The following is a 23,945-nucleotide window of genomic DNA, read 5'->3' on the forward strand; positions in this document are numbered from 1 at the left end:
TTACCAGCTCGGGGGTTTGATCTAGCAACCTTTCGGTTACTGGCCCAACACTCTAACCACTAGGCTACCTGCCACCCCAGCAAGTTATCAGGGAGTGAATACATCCATGAAATGAATCCTAGCAATGCTGCAAAAGCACCACTATAAAGCAAAGAGAGGGATTCATTAATGTAAGGACAGGTCATCTTGATTTATGATGTGTGAATTTGGAGCTGAGAGTCTGAGAGACCAAGGGGGTGGGTGGCAAACACAGCACCCTGTGTTATAGGTTGAGACACCGGGATCCCCCTCGGCTGGCTCCCCATCCTGTCTCCAACTCCCCCAGCCTGTTAGTTCATAGAGGAGGCTCTGGCTGCGCATCTGCAGCTTTGTCCTGATGAACCGTGTAAATCCACCTTGATTACTACATGGGATCACCACGCTGGCTTTGGTGGTGCTGAAAAGCCGTCTTTGACGTGTGCTAAATATCTTGGCAGCCGCAGTGGATGCCCACCGTCTCTCTGTGCTGTTGTTCACGCTCCATTACTGTGACATGGTGGATTGATGAACTGCTGAATCATCAATCAAAAGCCAAAGTATTTATTTTTCATATGCTAAAGGGGCTGCTATCTGAGAGCTGACCACTGCCTTCGGGCTGCATCACAGCCCAGTGCACTTGCTGTGTAACTGGCTTGTTAGAACCATCGGTCCTCCTCCGTCTCAGCTGAGGACACTGTTACACTGGATGACATATGAGTTCATGCTCACCTCCTGAGCTCAATGAAACCTTAAGCCCTCCACCATCCATGACGCTCTGATGTAATATGTTAGTTGACATATGAGGTATTGAGCTTGCTTTAGATTATAAGTAGGCCTACAATACTGTATTATCATTTTCCCAGGCCCGTATCTTGGTCAAAGTGCCAAATCTGTGCATCAGTTTCTTTATTTTATTGATCATTTCTGGAAATAATGACACAACTGCCTTTCATAATTTCTTAACGATTTCATTGTACAGGCCCAAACTAACTGTGTAAAAGTACTCTATTTGTTTTGAATCCCAAATAGACATTATGTTAAGTAATTTGTCTGAATAGCTAGCGAGGGCAGTTCGGAGATTGAAATAGCCCAGTGTTTATATTCTGGTTAATTACTCTGTTTGGATAAAATGCTATTGTCTATGAAAACTTTATGGGATGAAAAGAAATGAACACACACAACAGTGTGATGCCTCGACTCCACAACCTGTGGGAAAACAAGGCTAGCTGCTAATTAAAGAGCCTGTTAAAGGGGAAGTTCACCCATCTGGCCTTATTTTCACTCTTTCTGTTCTTGTAGTTGATATTTTGTTTCTTTACAGTGAAAATTGGTTGTCACATTTTTCTGAGTCATCACTTGGCATTGATTATGATGCAATATGCAAATATGTCTAAAGCATATTAGAAAACACTCTAAAACACTCCAAACCAACTCATATTACATCAGAATCCCATTCGGAATGATGTCTCTGCACTAAAAACATTCCACTGTGCCATAAATCCATGTTTGAATGATGCTGTTTATAACAACAACAGAAAAATATGCAAATATGGATTTATGGGACAGTGGAAAAAAATAGCAAGAATTGGGTGTAGAGACCTGATTCAGAATGGGATTGTGATGTAATAGGAGTTGGTGTGGAGTGTTTTAGAGCGTTTTCTAACGTGCTTTAGACACATTTTCATGCAGTCAATGGCAAGTAATGACTCGGGCAAAATGTGTCTACCAATTTTCTCTGTAATTAAACAAATTATATATTTTTTTTAACGGTTCTGTGCCTTCAAAGAACAGTATTTTCCATGCATGGTAATGTATAACGACTACATAACTGGATATTTATGATAATAGATTAACGGAAATAGGATTGACATCTGTATACTACATAAAACCTGTAGTTGTGAAGATCTGATCTAGACAAATGATTGGTGTTGTAAACTCTAACGGCTTTGCTCGAGCAGTAGAGTGGCCTTGTTTGACGTGAAAGAACACCATCTACGATAATGCTTAACATTGTGAGGAAAGATCTCACCTTGCTCTAGTGAAACCTAGCAATTTGTTGAGATAAAGCACATAGTAAGTGTGATTATTGTGATTGTGGGCTCTTGGATCGCAGGAGGAACATGGAAAAAGTTCTAAACAAACTACCAAATTGCACACCACCAGAGTGCCAGAGTAAAGAAAATGGCACCCATTTCATGTCTGTGTTTACTCAGCGGCAATGTGGCCTCAATTAGCCTGGAGTGTGAAAATGGGATTGCGCGAAATAAACCGTGTGAAAGGTGCTGTGTCGGAAGCGCGCCACGTGAAATGGACTGTTTGCTGAGACAATTTCATTTTATTGAAACCACACACTGTTTCCATCAGTTATGACAACTATCTGTGCCCCCCACCATCGCCTCCAGTGTAGACTACACAATTTCCCCCCCCACCGGTTGAGAGGGAATGTCAAGAGATTGTATTGTCTATCGGTTGTGAGGTGCTCTGACTTAGACCACTTCTGTGTTGAGCATACTGATCATTCTTGCTGTGGGTCCTATTCAAGCAAACACAGTAAACAGTCATCAGTAAAAAAAAAAAAAAAACACTGATCTAGTACTATCAGAATGCACATTTTGATTCATGTCCTACATGAATAATACAGTTTACTCTGAAACAGCAAGAAAATGCTTAAACTTTGTCATTGTACAGAGAATAACATAGTTTTTTCTTGTCTTATGCTTTCAGTTAATCTTTGTTATCAACAGTCAACTGAGGTAAAAGTGTAACTAATGCAGTAACTGGAAAACCTATGTCCATTATATTCATAACAAATCTCAATAACTTAATACAGTTGAAGTCGGTAGTTTACATACACTTAGGTTAGAGTCATTAAAACGTGTTTTTCAACCACTCCACACATTTCTTGTTAACAAACTATAGTTTTGGCAAGTCGGTTAGGACATCTACTTTGTGCATGACACAAGTAAGTTTTCCAACAATTGTTTACAGACAGATTATTTCACTTATAATTCACTGTATCACAATTCCAGTGGGTCAGAAGTTTACATACACTAAGTTGACTGTGCCTTTAAACAGCCTGGAAAATTCCAGAAAATTATGTCATGGCTTTAGAAGCTTCTGATAGGCTAATTGACATAATTTGAGTCAATTGGAGGTGTACCTGTGGAAGTATTTCAAGGCCTACCTTCAAACTCAGTGCCTCTTTGGTTGACATCATGAGAAAATCAAAAGAAATCAGCCAAGACCTCAGAAAAAAATGGTAGACCTCCACAAGTCTGGTTCATCCTTGGGAGCAATTTCCAAACGCCTAAAGGTACCACGTTCATCTGTACAAACAATAGTACGCAAGTATAAACACCACGGGACCACGCAGCCGTCATACCGCTCAGGAAGGAGACGCGTTCTGTCTCCTAGAGATGAACATACTTTGGTGCGAAAAGTGCAAATCAATCCCAGAACAACAGCAAAGGACCTTATGAAGATGCTGGAGGAAACAGGTACAAAAGTATCTATATCCACAGTAAAACGAATCCTATATCGACATAACCTGAAAGGCCGCTCAGCAAGGAAGATGCCACTGCTCCAAAACCACCATAAAAAAGCCAGACTACGGTTTGCAAATGCACATGGGGACTAAGATCTTACCATTTGGAGAAATGTTCTCTGGTTTGATGAAACAAAAATAAAACTGTTTGGCTGTGATGACCATCATTATGTTTGGAGGAAAAAGGGGGATGCTTGCAAGCCGAAGAACACCATCCCAACCATGAAGCACGGGGGTGGCAGCATCATGTTGTGGGGGTGCTTTGCTGCAGGAAGGACTGGTGCACTTCACAAAATAGATGGCATCATGAGGATGGAAAATGATGTGGATATATTGAAGCAAGATCTCAAGACATCAGTCAGGAAGTTAAAGCTTGGTCGCAAATGGGTCTTCCAAATGGACAATGACCCCAATCATACTTCCAAAGTTGTGGCAAAATGGCTTAAGGACAACAAAGTCAAGTTATTGGAGTGGCCATCACAAAGCCCTGACCTCAATCCTATAGAACATTTGTGGGCAGAAATGAAAAAGTGTGTGCGAGCAAGGAGGCCTGCAAACCGGACTCAGTTACACCAGCTCTGTCAGGAGGAATGGGCCAAAATTCACCCAACTTATTGTGGGAAGCTTGTGGAAGGCTACCCGAAACGTTTGACCCAAGTTAAACAATTTAAAGGCAATGCTACCAAATGCTAATTGAGTGTATGTAAACTTCTGACCCACTGGGAATGTGATGAAAGAAATAAAAGCTGAAATAAATCATTCTCTCTACTATTATTCTGACATTTCACATTCTTAAAATAAAGTGGTGATTCTAACTGACCTAAGACAGGGAATTTTTACTAGGATTAAATGTCAGGAAGTGTGAAAAACTGAGTTTAAATGTATTTGGCTAAGGTGTATGTAAACTTCCGACTTCAACTGTAGGAGAAAGTAATAATTGAATACAACCACAATAAAAGCAAAGTTGAAATGACACTGGAAAGTCTAGGTCCATTCTTAATCACTCTTAGTGTGTTTTTAATGGTTTAACTAAGCTGGCCTTTTCTTGGTGCCTATGTTTAAGGGCTCTTGAGTAGCGCAGTGGTCTAAGGCACTGCATCTCAGTGTTAGAGGTGTCTCTACAGACCCGGGTTCAATTCCAAGCTATATCACAACTGGCTGTCATTGGGAGTCCTATAGGGTGGCGCACAATTGGCCCAGCGTTGTTAGGGTTTAGCCAGGGTAGGCCGTCATTGTAAATAAGAATTTGTTCTTTACTGACTTGCCTAGTTAAATAAAGGTTAAATAAAAATAAAAAATAAGGTGCCTGCCAAGAGAGTGGTCTGGTTTGCCTCACTAAATGAGAAACCAGCAGGAAAGGGTACAATGACCTATGCAGAACCTAAAGGTATTCATTTTGAATGCATATCCATTAAGCAGAAGTTGTTATGCCTTTGTACCTTTCAAGGACCAGACCCTGAAAATGATAATTATGTTGGCTGTTTTACTAGCTGAGGAAATTGACTTTGGTTTAGCCTACCTGAATAAAAACTCTTAAATTAAGCAGGCGTCTGTCTAAAGTATTCTGTCTTTTCAAGGTGAATATATAACTATCACCATGAAATGAGGGCAGGCAATAAGTCCATAATGTAATGAGAACCATATTGAAATGTCACTTTGTTGGCTCTAATGTAGCTGTATTCTCCAATGAATTTCATCGCATAGATTAAAGTATTCCATAGATGCTACCACGTATCTAGACCATTGAAAGTTATAATCATTGTAATATATTGCTTGTAGATGATTATGTATCTATTCATCAGTATTTACCTATTATCGCTGCAGCATTTCAACACCGGTATTCAGATACATGGGGGTTTGTCACAATAAGTTAAACCTTGTCAATGCCTTATTGTCAATGCCCAAGAATGCCTGAATAGTCAGATCAATTGTTGTTTCAAAAAATAAAAATAAACGTGACCTTTTCCAGACTTTTCACCATAATTTGACCATAAACTAAATGAGTTGTGCGCAGAAGTGCTTGTGTGAATTAGCTCATTGAAAATGAAACGGAGATGCATTTATCTAAGTAAATGCTTTATGGCTGATGTAGCAGCCAGTCAGTTCTTCCATTAAATTATTTTCAAGGAATGATTCTCCAAGCATTTGAGGGTAGAAAGGTTTGCAAATGGTGATACTTTCCATGGCTGCTGCTTAGTGAGAGTTGTTTATTTGGGAGTTATTTTGGCCAAGGTTAAAGGAGAGGTTCCCTGTGACATGGTTGCACACTGAAATATTGTCCCTGCCAACAAAGAGAACACTCTTCATTAGTAAAATAAACAGTTGTTTGTTCAGTCATGTTCTTTATAAGATCTCTCCCTACCTTCTACTTGCTCACAACAATTCCAAATATTTCAAGCCTTTTGTGTTGGTATTATTGAGTAGAGTGTATGTGTCATGAGTGTCATTTAAGGATGCTATTATATAGAGTATTTAACATGTTTTTCCTCATGACAAATACTATCTCTATATCCTGTTGTTTTATAACCTAGTAAGCCTTTTTTTAATCATCAGCAGTATTTGTACAGGGTAGCCAGTAGGCTAACCTCTCAAATGAATAGAAATAGTAGTGGCTATGGCCTCTCACATTCAGTTCTAATTGTTGTTCAGCCTTCTAGCTAATACCCCCCCTCTGATATCAATGGAAAATTAGCAGAAGTAGTCAGATATTCCGACAGAGGGCGATCAGAATCCAAAGTGACGGACCCCTCCTCTCCCTAACCCATCCCCGCCTCTTGATTGAGGGAGGTGTCGGGGATCTCCTACAACAAACCCACATTCAGATGGATATATTAATTACATCACAACCCGTGGAGGATATATCAGAGGGAGCAGGTTACTCTCTCAGCGTCCTGCAAAAGAAAACGAAACACCATGCCGATCCTCAGAGGGGAGGACTTGAAACTGGAATCACGCGTCAAAGCGCACAAGAATGAAAACCGCTGATGCCATTGATGCTGTCACAGAGCCATTTCATACAATATATTGAATTCGTGCGTAAAAGGGAAACACTGCCTATATCTAGATTTGTTTTACGAAAGAGACTATTCATCTTTACCATCTTCAATCAATTATCGTTTGCTATGGAGTAAGCAGTGTGAATTTTAAGGACACCAACACTCAATAAGTGAAGTTTGGCTGGATGTTACTCAAGCCGGTGCGCACTCCGCAAGAACCGGGCACAACTGTACGCTGCAGAGTAGCCTAGGCCTACCTGTTTAGCTGTATCCTATAATACTGTCTTATTGTGCGTAACGGACATGGATCAATCACAGCATGTTGTAGCAATGTACTTGCTGTTGTCCCTCGGACTTATAATAGAAGAAGGGCTATGCCAGCATTATTACCTCCTCCGTCCTATCCCGAGTGACAGTTTGCCACTTGTGGAATTAAAAGAGGACCCAGATCCTGTCTTTGACCCAAAAGAGAGAGACCTCAATGAAACCGAACTGAAAAGTGTATTGGGGGACTTTGATAGTCGCTTGATGTCTATTACACCACCACAGGATAAATACACTGGCAACGATGAGCTTGACGATTTGGACATTCAACAGAAGCCCAGTGGAGTGATGCCGAATGAAATCAAAGCAATGGATTTTGACGTACAGTTTGGCAAGAAGCACAAACCCAGTAAAAAACTTAAACGGAGGCTGCAGCAGTGGCTGTGGTCATTCTCGTTCTGTCCCGTCATTTACACATGGAACGACCTCGGCAACAGATTTTGGCCACGTTATGTGAGAGTGGGAAACTGTCAAAGCAAAAGATCATGTTCGGTTCCAGAGGGGATGGTCTGTAAACCAGCAAACTCGACCCATTTTACGATATTGAGATGGCGATGTATACAGAAGAAAGGGGGCCTCAAATGTACTTGGATACCAGTTCAATACCCCATGATAACCGAATGCAAATGCGCCTGCTCGAACTGAAATGACTGTTTTCAAGTATAAATTATGATGACTTTGTAATTTTGTATGCACTACCGAATGTAGGAATGTATTTTATGTATATGAGGTGCCATTCAATTATATAGGTTATTGTAAAAAGTCAGTATTACGTGTAACCAGAGTCTACCGTATTTGTGGAAAGTATTGGTTATATTTGTTGTATTTATATTGAAGATCAATGGCGCATAGGTGCCGTTTTATAAACATGTTGTTTTTCATTATGGAAACGATTCTATCGACCTCAGATTTCATGTGGATTATGTTATCTTGCAGCTGATATACAGCTGAATATCGGTAGCCTATTTCAACGATTTATCATGTAAATTAAGAGAACTGCTATTTATTCTTTATATTCATACAATAAAATGTCACTGAAATAATGAAATCTCTATTTTGTCTTAAAAATATATATCTCCCCTATACCTGTCAACTCAACACACGGTGAACCCTTTGATGGAGTAATGACACCTGTCACAATTAGGGTTTACAGTGTGCGCACTCACTCACTCTGAACCAAGCTCTCAGGAGTCTCGCGTAGTTTGCGCAAGTAAGCAGTCTGGTTCAAGAGACTCTCAGTAAAGCAGCGTGCACCGGTCATACATGGGTAACCTATGGGCGGCTCTCAGTAGATTACTTACTTACACAGTTATACACTTTCATAGAGCTGGGGCCAAGACTTACTTCGGAATTATATTTGTTAAAACTTGGGGTTCCCAGGAATGGATACGGGTTGAGGATTGCCCGAGTCATAATTGTTAAGCGTTTGTATTCATGTGTAAATGCGCACCATTCACGCACACTATTGGATAAATGGAGGGAGTTTTGTGCTTTTTCTACAATCTTACTTTTTTGCTTCATAGCAACTGAAACTAAAATATTGATGAGAACAAGATGCTTGGTGACCTTGGACAATATATCAAAGTCTCAAATTGTGTTGATATTTTCCCACATTTGTTTTATCAACCAGTGACCAGTCCTATAATTACCCTATCATAGTAAAACCATCTGTCCTCCATCAAACAGTTATCAGCTTACGAACTCATTAGAAATGTAGGTGCTGATAAAGTAACAGTGATTTATTGATCCATAGTTTCAGCAGCTGTTGACAGTTCTCAGAGAGTCATCTCCAACACCCACCTCCTCATTAGGAACACAGCAGGAGTGAGCTCTAGAATGGAGCTGGAATTCCAGAGTGAGCAGAGGCCAATATTCCACCTGAAGTTGAACAAATAGAAGTTATTTCTATGTCTATGTTTTTGTAGAATTTAAACAGGGTGCAAGGATTAATAATATTTGGCTGCTTTCATTTTGTTCCTTATCAAGTTTACTAACTCAGGTGAAAAAAGTTTCAGCTTCTAGGAGACAAAATCAGCCCACCATTTTTGCGTCAGTTCAGGATAAACACAGTAGTCCACCCTCTATGCTTGTTATACGAGAAATTGCATACAAACACACACCAGGTTGACCCATTGTCTCAAGTCAGATAGTGTGACGACTGTAGTTTATCTGCATTTCATTTGTAATTAATTTGTGGCGCAACGCATTATAATGATGTCACCTGATGACCAGGTTATGATGTTTCTAAATGTACTCCTCAGATTCAAGGGGCGCGTTCCTCTGCCCAGGCTTTGCCGACATATGGAGAAGGGTGCAACTGCTCAACTGCAGCCCGCAGGAACCCCTATTTATACTATACTTCTACTGGTACATTTGTAATCTATGATTCCAGTACATATGCGGGAGGCAAGGACGTTCCAGTACAGTAGATGACGGTAATGCAACCGCCGATAAACCCCAGAGAAGAAGAAGAGGCCAAAGGGGACAATGGCGAGGGCAGGTGTTCGGGCAGGCGGTAGCGAAGGACACTGTGTGCCATCTTAGCCAGCTAGTCCTAAGGAGTACTCCGGTACACGGGGGAAAAAATGTATGAAGGACACTGTGTGCCATCTTAGCTATCTTAGCCAGCTAGTCCTAAGGAGTACTCCGGTACACGGGGGGAAAAAAATATGAAATGTATGCATTCACTACTGTAAGTCGCTCTGGATAAGAGCGTCTGCTAAATGACTAAAATGTAAAATGTAAAATGTACACAGCAGGCGGAAGGCGGGCTAGCTAAGCATACTGTGTCGCAAGCACACGGTGTTGCCCCCACCTGCTGTGTACCGGAGTAGCTAGCGGTAGGCGGATACAATACCGGTAGACAGTGCCCTTTTCCCCCACCTGTCGGGCACCGTTTTCTCCAGTACACAGCAGGTGGGAGGCAGGGGCAACACAGTGTGCTAACTAACTAGCAAACTAGCACACAGTGTCACTAACTAGCAGACAGTGTTTCTAACAAGCAAGCTGGGGGGCGACAGGAACGACCCGAATTGCGGGCTGCAGTTGCACACTATTGGACGCATGTCAGATCTTACAATGCCTGGGTAGGTATTTTAGGTATCAGCGATCACAGTCCGAGGTTCTGAAATTGCTAAATCTATGCGGCTGCTTATCAATAGGCTATCAGATTATGTAATGTTAGTGCTTGTAGTAGCCTATAGCTTTGCTTTAATGAATACATGTTTTATTTGGTCATTTTCTCATGTTAAGCCTAACGTTTGCTCCACGAATCTATAGGCCTACAGTGTCGCAATGCTGCTATTTAGAATGCTGGCTGGCAGCAATAATGTATTTACTTGTTCAGTAATTAAAGTGGGAAATTCAAACACTGCAGATTGTAAAATACATTTCTGATGCAACTGTAGGCCTACCTTAGCCGTCCTTGCGCACTCTCACAGCTTGGATAGAAAGTTTGTGCTGCATAAAACCAGTCTATTAATGGAAATAATAATTATCCAATCAATCCACCATCAAAACAATAGCTTATTAGGGATTGTTTCATTATGCAGACAATGCAGTCTAGCCTACTAGCCTATTCATAGCAATATACAGTATTTAGCTGGTAGCCTATTTATATTACACATTGGAACTCAGACTCCACACTGTCGGGGCTATCCATCTCATCACTCATAGGCTTACCAGTGTTCACAGAAGGGGGGTCGCTATCATGAGGCCGCTTGGTCTCTGGCAGTCATCAGCTTGGTTTTCTAGAGAGGAGGAGGAGGGACGGCACTCTCACTAGAGGAACTGTCACTATTCTCGAGGGGAGGAAGAAGAGGAGGAGCCAGGCCTCTTTCATTGCCGGGCCCGGCAGTGAGGTCTCTGTCGGGACTGGAAGGCTGCTTGTGCTTGCTGCTGCCATGGTGTTTCGTCAGTGGAGGATGAGGTGGTTGCTTTGCTGATGTGGTTATCATGGGTAATTTGGCACGAGCTTGATCAGATAAAGATTTTTTGCATCATTTTTTTGTGCACCACTTGGTCTTGCCTTATTTTTATCCATCTTGAACAACGCACTCACTCTCCATCCGAGTCCGACCTGATTCACCTACATTTTTTTACTTGATTGTCAATTAGGTGACTAGGAAGGCGGGCTGCCGCCGGCGCCGCTAAGAAATAGCCTAATTAGATGCACAACAACTATATTGTCTGTCTGCCTCACCTACTACCATGTAGATTGGACAACACAAACACTTCACTTGCTACATTCGGAAATTAGAAAAGAGGGTTACTGTCAAAATGATTTATAAAAAAACGTTTTAAAATGTGTGGGTCCCCATAGCTTGTGGGGGCAGCGGGTGTTTCCTCTACACCAGTGCATATGTTATAGCAATCTGGTGCCCAATGGCACAGTCGATGATGTGGCTTGCAACCATTGGTTGATGTGTGCAATGTCTGAGCAGGGGAACACTACCATAATTTTTTACCCAATTTCTGCTGGTCACTGAGGTTTACTTATGAGTGAATAAAAGCCATAATGTGGATATGCAGTGGCTTTGATTTTTAGTCAAGGGTTCTCATATCTACACAATCTGGGCTGAATCAACATGGAGATAGAGCTCCAGATGCAGGAACATGCACAGTATATCATCAATGAACAATGAAGAATTTGACTGACACTGACCCAAATGACTTTTCCATGGAACTTAATCTCATATGGTTATAATGCCTATGACTGTCAAGCCTCAGTTTACAAGCTATGTAAAGTGACCACCTATTTCAGGTTTTGTGTGTCATTGTGGGGTATTTAAGTAGACGGCAGGATTACAGTGTCTACTCAGTAACAGCTGGCCTGGAAAAGTTGTTAAATATGAATAAACTAATTTTACTTTTACTCAGAAAGTAGGTATCAAATATACTTATTTGTTCTATTATATTCCAACACTTTATAATTAATATGGATTTAATATTGATAGGGTCAGTGTAAGACATTGTCGAGCAAGGTACACAGCGACAGAACAAAGCAAACGAATCAAGTCTAGATAGCCTTTGCAGTCTTTCTATTTTGCTACACATTTACAGATGTAGGATCTTAATATGAGCCAGTCTCCTACAGTAGGAAAATAATCCTGCAGCAACAGGAAATGTGAATTATTATGTGCATTATAATTAAATAATATTTTTTTCTAGGGGTTGATACATTTTTTGTTATAGTAAATCAAGTCTGAAATTTCTAGGTGGAAATTACAAACTTTAGAAGCCTTTTTAAAACTAAAATAGTCTACAAGTTTGTATTTCCTGCCTTGCAGGAAAATTCTCATTGACAAAAGACTGATCAAATGAAGATCCTACATCTGTAATGAAAAGTGTAAAATATATATAATTTTTTTAAGACATATTTTTCTCCCAAAATATTTCCTCATTGTGTAATATAGACCATTTCCTTTTAAAATGTAATTTCACTTTGATTCACTTGACCAACCACATGTCATCACTTTAGGGGAAGATTTTTATATAAAACTGCATATCTTTTTCTTTCCTCTGGTTGTGTCTTAGAGCTGTAGGAAAGTGCTGACGCTGGTCAGAAGATTTGTGTGTGGAGTAATAAGTGTTGACAGAGTGCTTGGTGCCTGCTAATACCAGCTGCAGACTGGAGGATGCAGGGCAGCTAAAGCCCCCTGCCACTGTGAGCTGGCTTTTAGTGCTCCCTCCCTTAACACAGCATGCTGGGCCTCAAAAGACCCAGGCTCCATGGCAAGAGATCTCTGAAGTCTGAGATATACAACAATGTAATGCTTTTAGCCACCAGCAATCCATAAACTTAATGATATTTTTAGCTATGGGTTCTTTTTATTGCTTTTCTTTCTTTTTCTTTTCTTAATCAACTTCTTTGTTGTTGTTGCAAGGCTCGTGCAGACACATTTGAGCCAAAACTTGTGGCTGATTAAATTCCCCTGAAGGTTTCAGATAGTTGCCTAATCAAAGCAGCGTCTGCTAGATAAGTATGCCAACCATAATACAATTATGATTAACAGACAACTCGTTTATGCCTGATGTATAGGAAAACTGGATTGATAATTTATTGAGTGGCTCACTAATTGAGAAAAGATTACGCTAACTTCTAGCTGTATCATTAAAATGAAGGTTGGCTGGTCCATAAATTATTATCATTTTGACATCAACATTTCTTATCTTTTTGATAGGTGTATAAGAGCAATAAGGTGAATTATGCTTTTGTTTTATTACTTTTCCCATAGGAGGACTATGCTTTCAGTCAAATTATTTCCTTTTCCAACATGGGATGACATACATTCTTGGTTCAAATTTAAATGATCACTAACTCACAACAAATATATTTAATAATTGCCACAAAGTTCAAAGCTTTGTTGATCTACACTTTTACCTTTTTTGAGTTGTATTGCTTTGATTTATGTGCATGGGCAGCATATCATTCTCCTGTAATGAAAAATTCCAAGCCAATATTCACTTTACATACAATACTATTACTACTATCAGATGATGGAAGTTAGAGATCAGTTGTAAAGACTCAAATGTTGGCAAAGCCTGTGTTCCTTGACATCTTTCAGAACTCTTTGGAAGAAGGTGTTGGGGCTGGCATCAGAGATCATCAAAGGGTTTACACATCTCTGAAATGCTTTGGCCTTGATTAAAAATTACACCTGTTTATTCAACTATCCATCACCTTCAAAGTAGCAGAGAGAGCTTTTTGAAATAGGATACCTGAAACATATTTTTCAGCTTATAAGAATGAAAGGCATCCATGTACATTTATTTAAACCTGTGGTCGCAAGTTGATATGGTGGCAACTACTTTCTTTTGTCATTCATTTGGCCTTATATAATATGTCATAACTATGAAATTCATGTACAAAATGAATAATTCAGAACTTGTCATAGTTGTAAATGTATTATAGTCAGCCTAGGGCTTGGTCTACGTCCCTGACATCATTTAATAATACATTGTAGTCATATCACTCTCAGCTCAGCGTATACTGTAGTCTATATTGTAGTCATATACTGGTTAAACCGCACAGGATGATAAGTTTGTATTAAATGCATTACCGTTCAAATGTTTGGGGTCACTTAGAAATGTCCTTGTTTTCCATGAAAACATACATGAAATTAGTTGCAAAATGAATAAGAAATATAGTCAAGACGTTGACAAGGTTATAAATAATGATTTTTAATTTAAATAATAATTGTGTCCTTCAAACTTTGCTTTCGTCAAAGAATCCTCCATTTGCAGCATTCTAGTTGTCAATTTGTTGAGGTAATCTGAAGAGATTTCACCTCATGCATCCTGAAGCACCTCCCACAAGCTGGATTGGCTTGATGGGCACTTCTTACGTACCATACGGTCAAGCTGCTACCACAACACCTCAATAGGGTTGAGATCCGGTGACTGTGCTGGCCACTCCATTATAGACAGAATACCAGCTGACTGCTTCTTCCCTAAATAGTTCTTGCATAGTTTGGAGTTGTGCTTTGGATCATTGTCCTGTTGAAGGAGGAAATTGGCTCCAATTGAGCGCCGTCCACAGGGAATGTGGCATGGCGTTGCAAAATGGAGTGATAGCCTTCCTTCTTCAAGATACCTTTTACCCTGTACAAATCTCCCACTTTACCAACACCAAGGCACCCCCAGACCATCACATTGCCTCCACAATGCTTTGACAGATGGCGTCAAGCACTCCTCCAGCATCTTTTCATATTTTCTGCGTCTCACGAATGTTCTTCTTTGTGATCCGAACATCTCAAACTTAGATTCGTCTGTCCATAACGCTTTTTTCCAATCTTCCTCTGTCCACTTAATATTTAATTTATATTGGCCAATCTAAGGTATGGCTTTTTCTTTGCAACTTTGCCTAGAAGGCCAGCATCCCGGAGTCGTCTCTTCACTGTTGACTTTAAGACTGGTGTTTTGCGTGTACTATTTAATGAAGCTGCCGGTTGAGGACTTGTGAGGTGTCTGTTTCTCAAACTAGACACTCTAATGTACTTGTCCTCTTGCTCAGTTGTGCACCGGGGCCTCCCACTCCTCTTTCTATTCTGGTTAGAGCCAGTTTGCACTGTTCTGTGAAAGGAGTAGTACACAGCGTTCTACAAGATCTTCAGTTTCTTGGCAATTTCTCGCATGGAATAGCCTTCATTTCTCAGAACAAGAATAGACTGACGAGTTTCAGAAGAAAGTACTTTGTTTCTGGCGATTTTGAGCCTGTAATCGAACCCAGAAATGCTGATGCTCCAGATACTCAACTAGTCTAAAGAAGGCCAGTTTTATTGCTTCTTTAATCAGGACAACAGTTTTCAGCTGTGCTAGCATAATTGCAAAAGGGTTTTCTAATGATCAATTATCCTTTTAAAACGATAAACTTGGATTAGCTAACACAACGTGCCATTGGAACACAGGAGTGATGGTTGCTGATAATGGGCCTCTGTTCTCCTATGTAGATATTCCATGAAAAATCAGCCTTTTCCAGCTACAATTATCATTTACAACATTAACAATGTCTACAATGTATTTCTGATCAATTTTATGTGATTTTAATGGACCAAAAATGTGCTTTTCTATCAAAAACAAGGACATTTCTAAGTGACCCCAAACTTTTGAACGGTAGTGTACATCTTATTTGACCTATCCTGTCTAAGATGCAGCTCATCTCCAGTCTGTCAGTGTAGGACAACCCTCAATTTAATGACCTGACAGATGCTTTTGCACACATCTGTCAATATGGTGAAATATTAAGGCCTTGCTCAATGGCAGCCCAGATGCCCAGCTGAGCTAGTATTAAAGGCCTCTGGAAATCAAACCTACTCTGTATAAAGACAGGTGTTCACGGGCGGATGAGAACAGTTGGATGCCTGCTTACCGTACAGCAGGGAAAGTTCATCAATTTGAATCTGGTTCCCTGTTTTTTACTTGTACATGCAATTGGTGATTAAAACATTAACATACGTTAACTTAAAATGGTCTTTAATTGACTTATGACTTATGATGAGCTGCATTTTGCAGTGGAATGCTTTGAAAGGCTGATATGTCCTGTCAAACGTTTTATTTGTTCGGTAAAGGATGCCTTTTGGCCTATGGCCTAGTTCATTGTACGCTCCCACACATCAGATAATTGGAGGCTTTTGAAATATCCTCTCTTGTTGCTTAGCCCTGTCTTGGTCACGGTGTTCGGATGAGACACATGGACAGGTTGATGTAGATTTTTTAGCAATTTTTCCTCTGTGAATGTCTTTGACTTGGTTTTGATGGTTCGTGGGGGTGATGTGGTGGTTTGATATCCCAAGCCCATTAATCCAAACCTCATCTGGTATGCAAGGTCAGCTCTACTTTGATGTGCTAGGAATAGCATAGCCAAGTCTGAGGCGAGAGGGCACTGCTCGTTTACGAAGGATCAGGAACCGTAGCAACCCTGACACATTTTGGCCTTTGTCCATCAACCACTGTGAAGATGAGGTTTGTTAAAGGGGCCCCTAGCCCTCCAGCTATTGAAAACATGTACAGCATTTCTGTGAACTTATGAATCAAATAGAAATGATTTTCCATTATCACAGTATAATCTGAGGAATGTATGGAGAATGAATGTTTTCCCCAAGGAGCCACTGCTGATTAGTATCAAACCTAAAACGTTCACTTTTGCGGAGGACCAAAGTTACCTCAACACATGCCAAACACATTCATGAAATGTAAACTTCAATTAGTTGTTTGTTTCCCTATTCTCCCCCCCCCAAGATTCTAAGAATTACATTCTCCAAATCTTGGTCTGCTGTATTACAAGCATGGTTTTCAGCACACATTTTATATTCTCCACTGAATCACAACACATTTTTCACAATTTGAGTGATTAATTATAAGGTCGTTTTTTGCCTTTGGGTGCATTATATCGAAGTTACAATCAACCTCTTGAATACCAAGTGCTCAAATACTCTTTTGCATTTTTTCTTTCAGAGAGCCTTGGAAGCAAAAAAGGGTGCTTAGAAACAACGTATTTGTTATGTAAAATAAAACACAACAGCCCCCACTTTGCACCCAGCGCAGGAATTCACTGCAATTAACTCTTCAGTGTCGCATGTAAATATGAACGTTTGAGGCTCTGTGGGCAGGCCGGCGCTCACTCACACACAGAGATCCTGGGCCTTTGTTCTCCCGGGCCTTTGGCCAGCCGCCATGCTGCCTCAGTTGGCGGCACCTCGCTATAATTTTCTCACAATGGCTGGCGTGTGAGCCGTCCATCATTCCTCTCCTGTGTCTCCCTGTTCCCCCTAACCATCCCCTCCGTGGCACGTCCCGAACCCCACCACATTGAAGTTTAGTCACTCCTGTGTGCATGCCAAGTCTCTGCAGAAAGCTATCATTCTGCCACCGTGCGTTACGAAGCCAACCATCACTCTTATGTTCGTTTATCGATTTGCCACACTGTTGAATTGTGCATTGAGAGAGGCCTTGCTGACTTTGATCAGATACGAAAGTTGGACTGGATTTTCAGTGAGAGTCAGTCAGGTCGGTCTTTGACTTTCAGGACGAAACTTTGTGAACACTGTTCTAATGTGGTTAAGTTCAACCAGTCCTTGAAGTAGGTCACATTACCTCAGAAAAGGCTTGATTCTCATGAATGATGACAGATTGTTCTGAAAAGAAGTTCATCGTTTTATCTAAAGCTTTCATAAGCATACTCCCATTGATCTGTTCAATTGGTTTGGCGAACTCATGAAATGTTTATGTATCATTACTTTCGTACCAAGTCAGATTTAAGACCAAATGGGTTTCTGGCTCAGTGAAAGAGAAGCCTGTGGGCTTCCTGCTTGACCAATAGACAGTGTTCAAGGTTTGCACTAATCCAATAGAAAATCTGCATGGCTTCCACTGTTGTCATGCCAATCAGGGTCCTGTTTGTTACCTATTTCCAATTTGTAAGTCATTGTGACACTCGGGGCTTATTCATGTGTATAGAACTGCAAGATAATAAATCAGCGTGCATTGACTTAGCTGACATCATTATAAATGTCACTGCTGTCCTGGACCGAACTCTTTTAGAGTTCATTGACAATGGAGGGAGTTTGTCAGTCATGCCACTCATTTACATCTCATGGCAAGTTATAGATTCATGAGGGTTTCGGTGTATGATTAGATCATTGGCACAAACAATTTGTCTGGTTTGCTTTAGCATAATAAGAATGCTGTTAACAGTATCGAGAGCTCATTCAGGGCAGTAGACCTACTTCTGAAAGAGAGTAAAGTGAGGATACTTTGAAAAAAGGTGTTCATCATCACAGTTATCGTTGCAGTAAATGCTTGAACAGGGGGAGAAGTAGAAGGCTTTTAAAAAGAGAGGAGCAAGAGAAGCAGGGCGCAGACGAGGGAGGGCTTTAGATTTATCACCCAGGCCTGGAGTGGAAAGAAGCACCCCTCTCTTCGAACAGTGGGTTTTCACTTCAATCTAATTCAGTGTGAAGTGTTTAAGACAGCAGCGTGGCTTTGTGAGGTGGATGTGAAATCCAGGCAGGCTTTTCCCCATTAAGACTGAACAGTCCCAGTGTTCTGATCTATAGCTTCTCAGATTCAGCCCAGTAGTTTTTGCTATAGTTGAAAGTCAGTACTAGACCCAATGGTATTTCACTGGAAAATGGTATGTAAGATGTCTTCTAATCAGTTGTACAATATGATTGTTTTATTAGGATTGGATTTAGGATTGTTTTATTGTCTACTTCTATCCGGAAGCATCTTTAGTCAGTAAGGGTGCTGTCCTGGTCAGATCATCAGAAAGAAGTTAGGATTTCAGGATTTATCAGGATTTCTGCATCATTAATGAGGCAATCTTACTCACTGCTCTTTCTTACTTCTCTGAAGTGCTCATTATTATAATGCATATATGCCATCTAGTGGCCTACATCTAGTGGCCTACATCTAGTGGCCAACATCTAGTGGCCAACATCTAGTGGCCAACATCTAGTGGCCAACATCTAGTGGCCAACATCTAGTGGCCAACATCTAGTGGCCAACATCTAGTGGCCAACATCAAAGCAGATGGTATTCCCACAGCTCCTCATGTCAGAATGCTCCTCATTTAAACCTGACATTCATTTGAATGTGCATCCTTGAAACGTTCCTCTCCAATCGTTCCTCTCTTAACTTTCTTCGCCGAATCCTAACTTTTAACTTTCATACTCACACGTATCATTCTCTTATACACATTACAGAAGTTTTATTTTAAAATAACTACACCTTTTACCCATTGGCAGCAGTAGATAATTGTGCAACAGTTCCACTTTTATAGGTGTATCAAAAGTTAGGATTTGGCGCTACAGTAAGGCCCATTTTTTAAGAGACATGTTAAAATGCTTTAGTAGGCTATCACAACTATGGGCCACATGACCAAGACTATAGTGTATTGAGGAGGTCATGTCATGTAGCAAAAACTAGTACTGAGTATAATGTGCCCTCATTTTAGTGAATGATCTGTTTCTCTCTGATGGTAGACAGTGCAAAACCCTGTTAGCTCCATCATCCTCCCTAGTGAGGGCTCAGTGGGGCACATTCATTTAGTGTTTCCAAGAGGCACACCTCACACTCCACAACAATGTCTGCTTACTGGCCCAATCAACAGGACAGGATGTGTGTGTGTGTGGCAGTCATAGATCCCCTGCATGGCGTCGGAGACTTTCATTAGTCTGTCTTTAGTGTTGTGTTTGCTCCCAGGTTTAGGAACTCCAGACTGAGTGGCTTGTTTGAGGAGAGCTGAATGAGGTGAATCTCACACTATCAGGTCAGTGTGCCGAGCGTATTTGTAGATTTACACTGGCCGCTTTATTAAGCTGGAATGTTAACTTGAAGCCCAGTGTGTGTGTGTGTGTGTGTGTGTGTGTGAGAGAGAGACAGGCGCGTGCGTCTGTCTGTGTCTGTGTGTGTGTGTGTGTGTGTGTGTGTGTGTGTGTGTGTGTGTGTGTGTGTGTGTGTGTGTGTGTGTGTGTGTGTGTGTGTGTGTGTGTGTGTGTGTGTGTGTGTGTGTGTGTGTGTGTGTGTGTGTGTGTGTGTGTGTGCGTGCATTCCAGAGGGAAAATTATGAGCTGCATGAAAATTATTACACTGCAATATCAGCGCTTCCTCCAGCCTCCTAGCTGCCCGCCTGCCTGCCCACTGCCAAGACATGGATTGCTCTAACAAGTCTGTTAGAATGACAGCATGAGGCCAAATAAACTAATGAGGACCACAGATAAGGAGATAAAAATAGATAAAGGTTGTCAAACTCCAGTGTCTCCTCTCAGTGTGAGTTGATATCCAATTAGAACTGTGGATCTGGTAGAGAGCGTGCCAGTGATATTCTCATGATCCTTGCCTAAAGAGAAATGAGTGGTAATGAGAATCAGTTGACTTGCGCCAGCAACACCATCCAAGCTGTCCAGAGTTTTCACACAGGACACCATCAAGCAGAGAATGTTTTCCCCCTGGAAGGCAGGAGTAAAGCCCAGGGGGTAATAAAAGTGGGACAGCTCATGTCAGTCCTGTAAACGCAATCTGCAAAGTGTTAATTACAACCTGGCGCCTCTGTGAAGCTCTGTGTTCTCAGGTCCGCTGAGTCGTCACGTCCTGATCTCCTTTCCTAAACAACTTTGCACAAGCAATGGAAACAAGATTTTCTCCCGGTGGGGTTCGTGTTTGATCGACCAGCTTGAAGCAAATGTCAGAAGTTGTTTGTATTACCTTTCCTCCTCTAAAGTAAGCCACACCATGATTGCTACACACAAGTCATCAAGATCGCCCTGAGACTGTAGCCTAGCTGGACTAATGTCATAGGACCCCCCCAAAAATATAAATGCAGAGCCATTTTATTTCAGCTGTGTAAGAAAGGGTGGTCTGTTACTGATGAATTTTACACCTCCACCATCAGCTCAGGCTTCGACTCCGTCAGAGCATGCTAAACAGTGTTCATGTGCTCATTAGGGCTTTGGTGGAATCATTTCCCTCTCTTTGGTCAAAGCGGCCACTGTTACTTCCCCCCATAACAGTAACTCTTCCGCCTCTGTCTATTGAATTGTGACTGGAACATTATGTGGATAACTCTGGGAGATACTCCCCCTTCCTCTGTTCTCCCTCCTGCACTGGAAAACAGAGATCAGTGGGCCCTCCTTTTGATTTTGTTATTTTGTAATGGCCTCCAAAGGTTGATGGATGGCTCCTCTACAGGTCTCCCTAAGGAGCGAGCCCTCTATCTACACATGAATCTACCGCTGTGAGACAGACACGCTTGTTTAGCCAGCACAAAGCCCAGTAAGCTGTTGTCTCTGAGAACAAGCTGGCCGTCTCTAGAGCCACTGGAGGCTGCGATGGCTGGAGCCAGAGTAATGACCTGTGAAATTCACCGATAGAGATGTCCTGTTGCACACAGGTCTGCCGGCACCGGCCCTTGTTCTTGGCGCGCCTCTGATTTATCGGAGCGGGCCTCTCCCGGTGCCAGTGGTTTTGTGAGTTTTTATGTGCATTGGCCAAGGGATCCTCATTTTAATATTTTTTTTCATGAACACATTTTGTACACAGGCTGCCCATGCAAGAAAGGTTTAGCAAAATCACTTGCTGCCCAGGATGCGAGTTCTTAACAAGTATCAAGACAGAGTGAAATGCCCAGTCAAAAATCTCTTCAGCCCCTGTTATTGACAATGCTCAACAAGACCGGTCTGGGTCTTCCTGGTCTTTTTTTTAAAGCGGTATGAAACATGGTGAAAACATGCAGTGTTATAAGGTTGCAGTGCAATATGCTGAGTTCTCAGCTAATATCATATAAGTATCTGTTTGATGCAGTATGTAGACTTTAATGCCCTGAGAGTCTATCAACGGTGGCTCTCCCTCTTAACCAAATTAGACTGGGACCTAAGAGTCAGAGTTTTAGAAGAGTTATACTTATACAAATGATGGACAGATCTGAAAGACGAACACTGCCCTGGCACCTTCTGTCTGCTTTCTGTATTTAATTAGATACAGCTGGACTAACCCTAACTCAGTTTGACAGTAGCGGGAGATCCCTGCCTGTGGGTGGTAGCAACTCATGACCGACAAGGTCTTCCCTGTCATAACACAGTGGATTGTATGGACCGATTTCACTCCCCAATTTGTATCTGATTGTGGGACCAACCTGTTTGTCTGACTGTCTGCATATTCATGAATCTATCTATCTTTTCTGTTTATCTTGTCGATCAACCAGTCGATGTGTACATCCACCTTAATGACTCTCTATTCATGTATCAATACATGATATCAGATAGCTGGGGAGTTGTCATAGTTGCTAGCTTGTTGCATTTTGTGGCTGTAGAATCCCAGTTTCAGGACAATTCCTACTCTATACACTCTTAGAAAAAAGTGTTCCAATAGGGTTCTTCAGCTGTCCCCATAGGAGAACCCTTTTTGGTTCCAATTAGAACCTTTTTTGGTTCCAATTAAAACCTTTTTTGGTTCCAGGTAGAACTATTTTGGATCCATGTAGAACCCTCTGGGGAAAGGGTTTTACATGGAACCCAATAGGGTTCTACCTGGAACCAAAAAGGGTTCTTCAAAGGGCTCCCCTATGGGGACAGCCAAAGAACCTTTTAGGTACTAGATAGCACCTTTTTTCTAAGAGTGTACAGGTAGCTGACGGAGCAGTTGAAGAAGGGGTTATGGAACCAAGATGACATCAGATACTGAGACTAATCAATATGTTTTCTCTCTGCTTGCTTGCCCTTCAGGTGTCCATGAATGCAGGGGTGGGGGTGGGGGGGTGGGGGGGTCATCTGGTGTAATAAAGTAAGCCTGGAGGAAAATGTGACAGATGTGGAGGCCTGTGCCAGTTAGAACAGCGAGAGTGGGACTGTCAGACATGTCGACTCCGGCGCAGTGATGGATGGCGAGTGAGGTAAGACGGATGACATCGTCTGTCTGAGGCCGTGTTGTCATAGTGGAGGACTGCCGCTTGTCTTGCCTCTCAATATCAGAGGGCAAACTGACATTTGTTTACACTGCTTCAGCAGAGTGATTTAGAAACAGACCATAGGAGATGTGGGTGAAAAAGGTAGGCTTTGCTGGAGGGTTGTATCAGATTTCTAAACAGTCCTTTGAAATCGAGTACCAACCATCGTTAAAGTTGGAGAGTAGTTTAAACACAACCAGCCCCTGGTTGTAATCCGAAAGTTTAGGGGAAACAAAACAAAAATACAAACATTATTGCAGACTATTTCATTACATTATTAGAATACTGTGTGTAAATGTATAAAATAGACAATGTGATCTAGTAGAGATAGCTGATCACAGCTTTCTTCAACTAGTGTCACTGGAACAATAACCTGTAGTGGAAAAAAGTCCTCTGAGACAAACCTGCCGTGGAGTCTCCAAAACAACACCAATTTGGGCAGGGTGTTATTTCCATGTAAGATGGATTGGAGTCTGGCTTATTTTGCTGGGAGTCGGGGGGGGGGGGGGGGGTAGACTCCACATTTCCAGACCGGCCTGAAGTCAGGGGTGGGGGGGAGGGATTACACTGTGTCACACTGTTCATACTGTTTATGCATACCAGGCCACTGTGAGTGCCTCTGTCGCTAAAGTGTTTACATTAATTTATTTTGGGAAAATTCCACAGTATCGGGATGGGGATCTCTATAAATTAAGGAATCTAGCGCTTTGTAATGATAACTTCTTTCAGTTAGTCATTCTTTGTGACAGTGTTTTAAGAGTTTCTAAATATATGGGTGGTGAGAGAAAGGGGTGGGTGTCTGTGTGTTGAAAGGTGGTAGGGATTGGGGGACTAGCCGAGGGCTGGGGGCATGTGAGATCGCCCAATGAGCAGTCTCCTTTTATTACAGACAAACAATGCTTAAAGGCCCAGTGCAGTCAAAGATGTGATTTTCCTGTGGTTTAAATATATTTCCTCCACTCTTCTTGGAAGTCTTTCCACTAGATGTTTGAACATTGTTGCGGGGACTTGCTTCCATTCAGCCACAAGAGCATTAGCGAGGTCGGGCACTGATGTTGGGCGATTAGGCCTGGCTCGCAGTCGGCGTTCCAATTCATCCTGAAGGTGTTCGATGGGGTTGAGG

At 41.6% G+C, this 23,945-nt stretch overlaps 1 protein-coding gene across 1 annotated transcript; it reads left to right on the forward strand.

The window, feature by feature from the left end:
- Window positions 1–6,352: 6,352 nt before the first annotated feature.
- On the forward strand, window positions 6,353–7,930 carry LOC106606954 (noggin-3-like). Its single transcript, XM_014203451.2, has one exon. It carries the CDS (start codon window positions 6,862–6,864, stop codon window positions 7,525–7,527), a length of 666 nt encoding a protein of 221 aa, XP_014058926.2. The 5' UTR covers window positions 6,353–6,861; the 3' UTR covers window positions 7,528–7,930.
- The last annotated feature ends 16,015 nt before the right edge of the window (window positions 7,931–23,945 follow it).

The sequence above is a fragment of the Salmo salar genome, chromosome ssa06, assembly GCF_905237065.1.
Source record: "Salmo salar chromosome ssa06, Ssal_v3.1, whole genome shotgun sequence".
Taxonomy (NCBI): domain Eukaryota; kingdom Metazoa; phylum Chordata; class Actinopteri; order Salmoniformes; family Salmonidae; genus Salmo; species Salmo salar.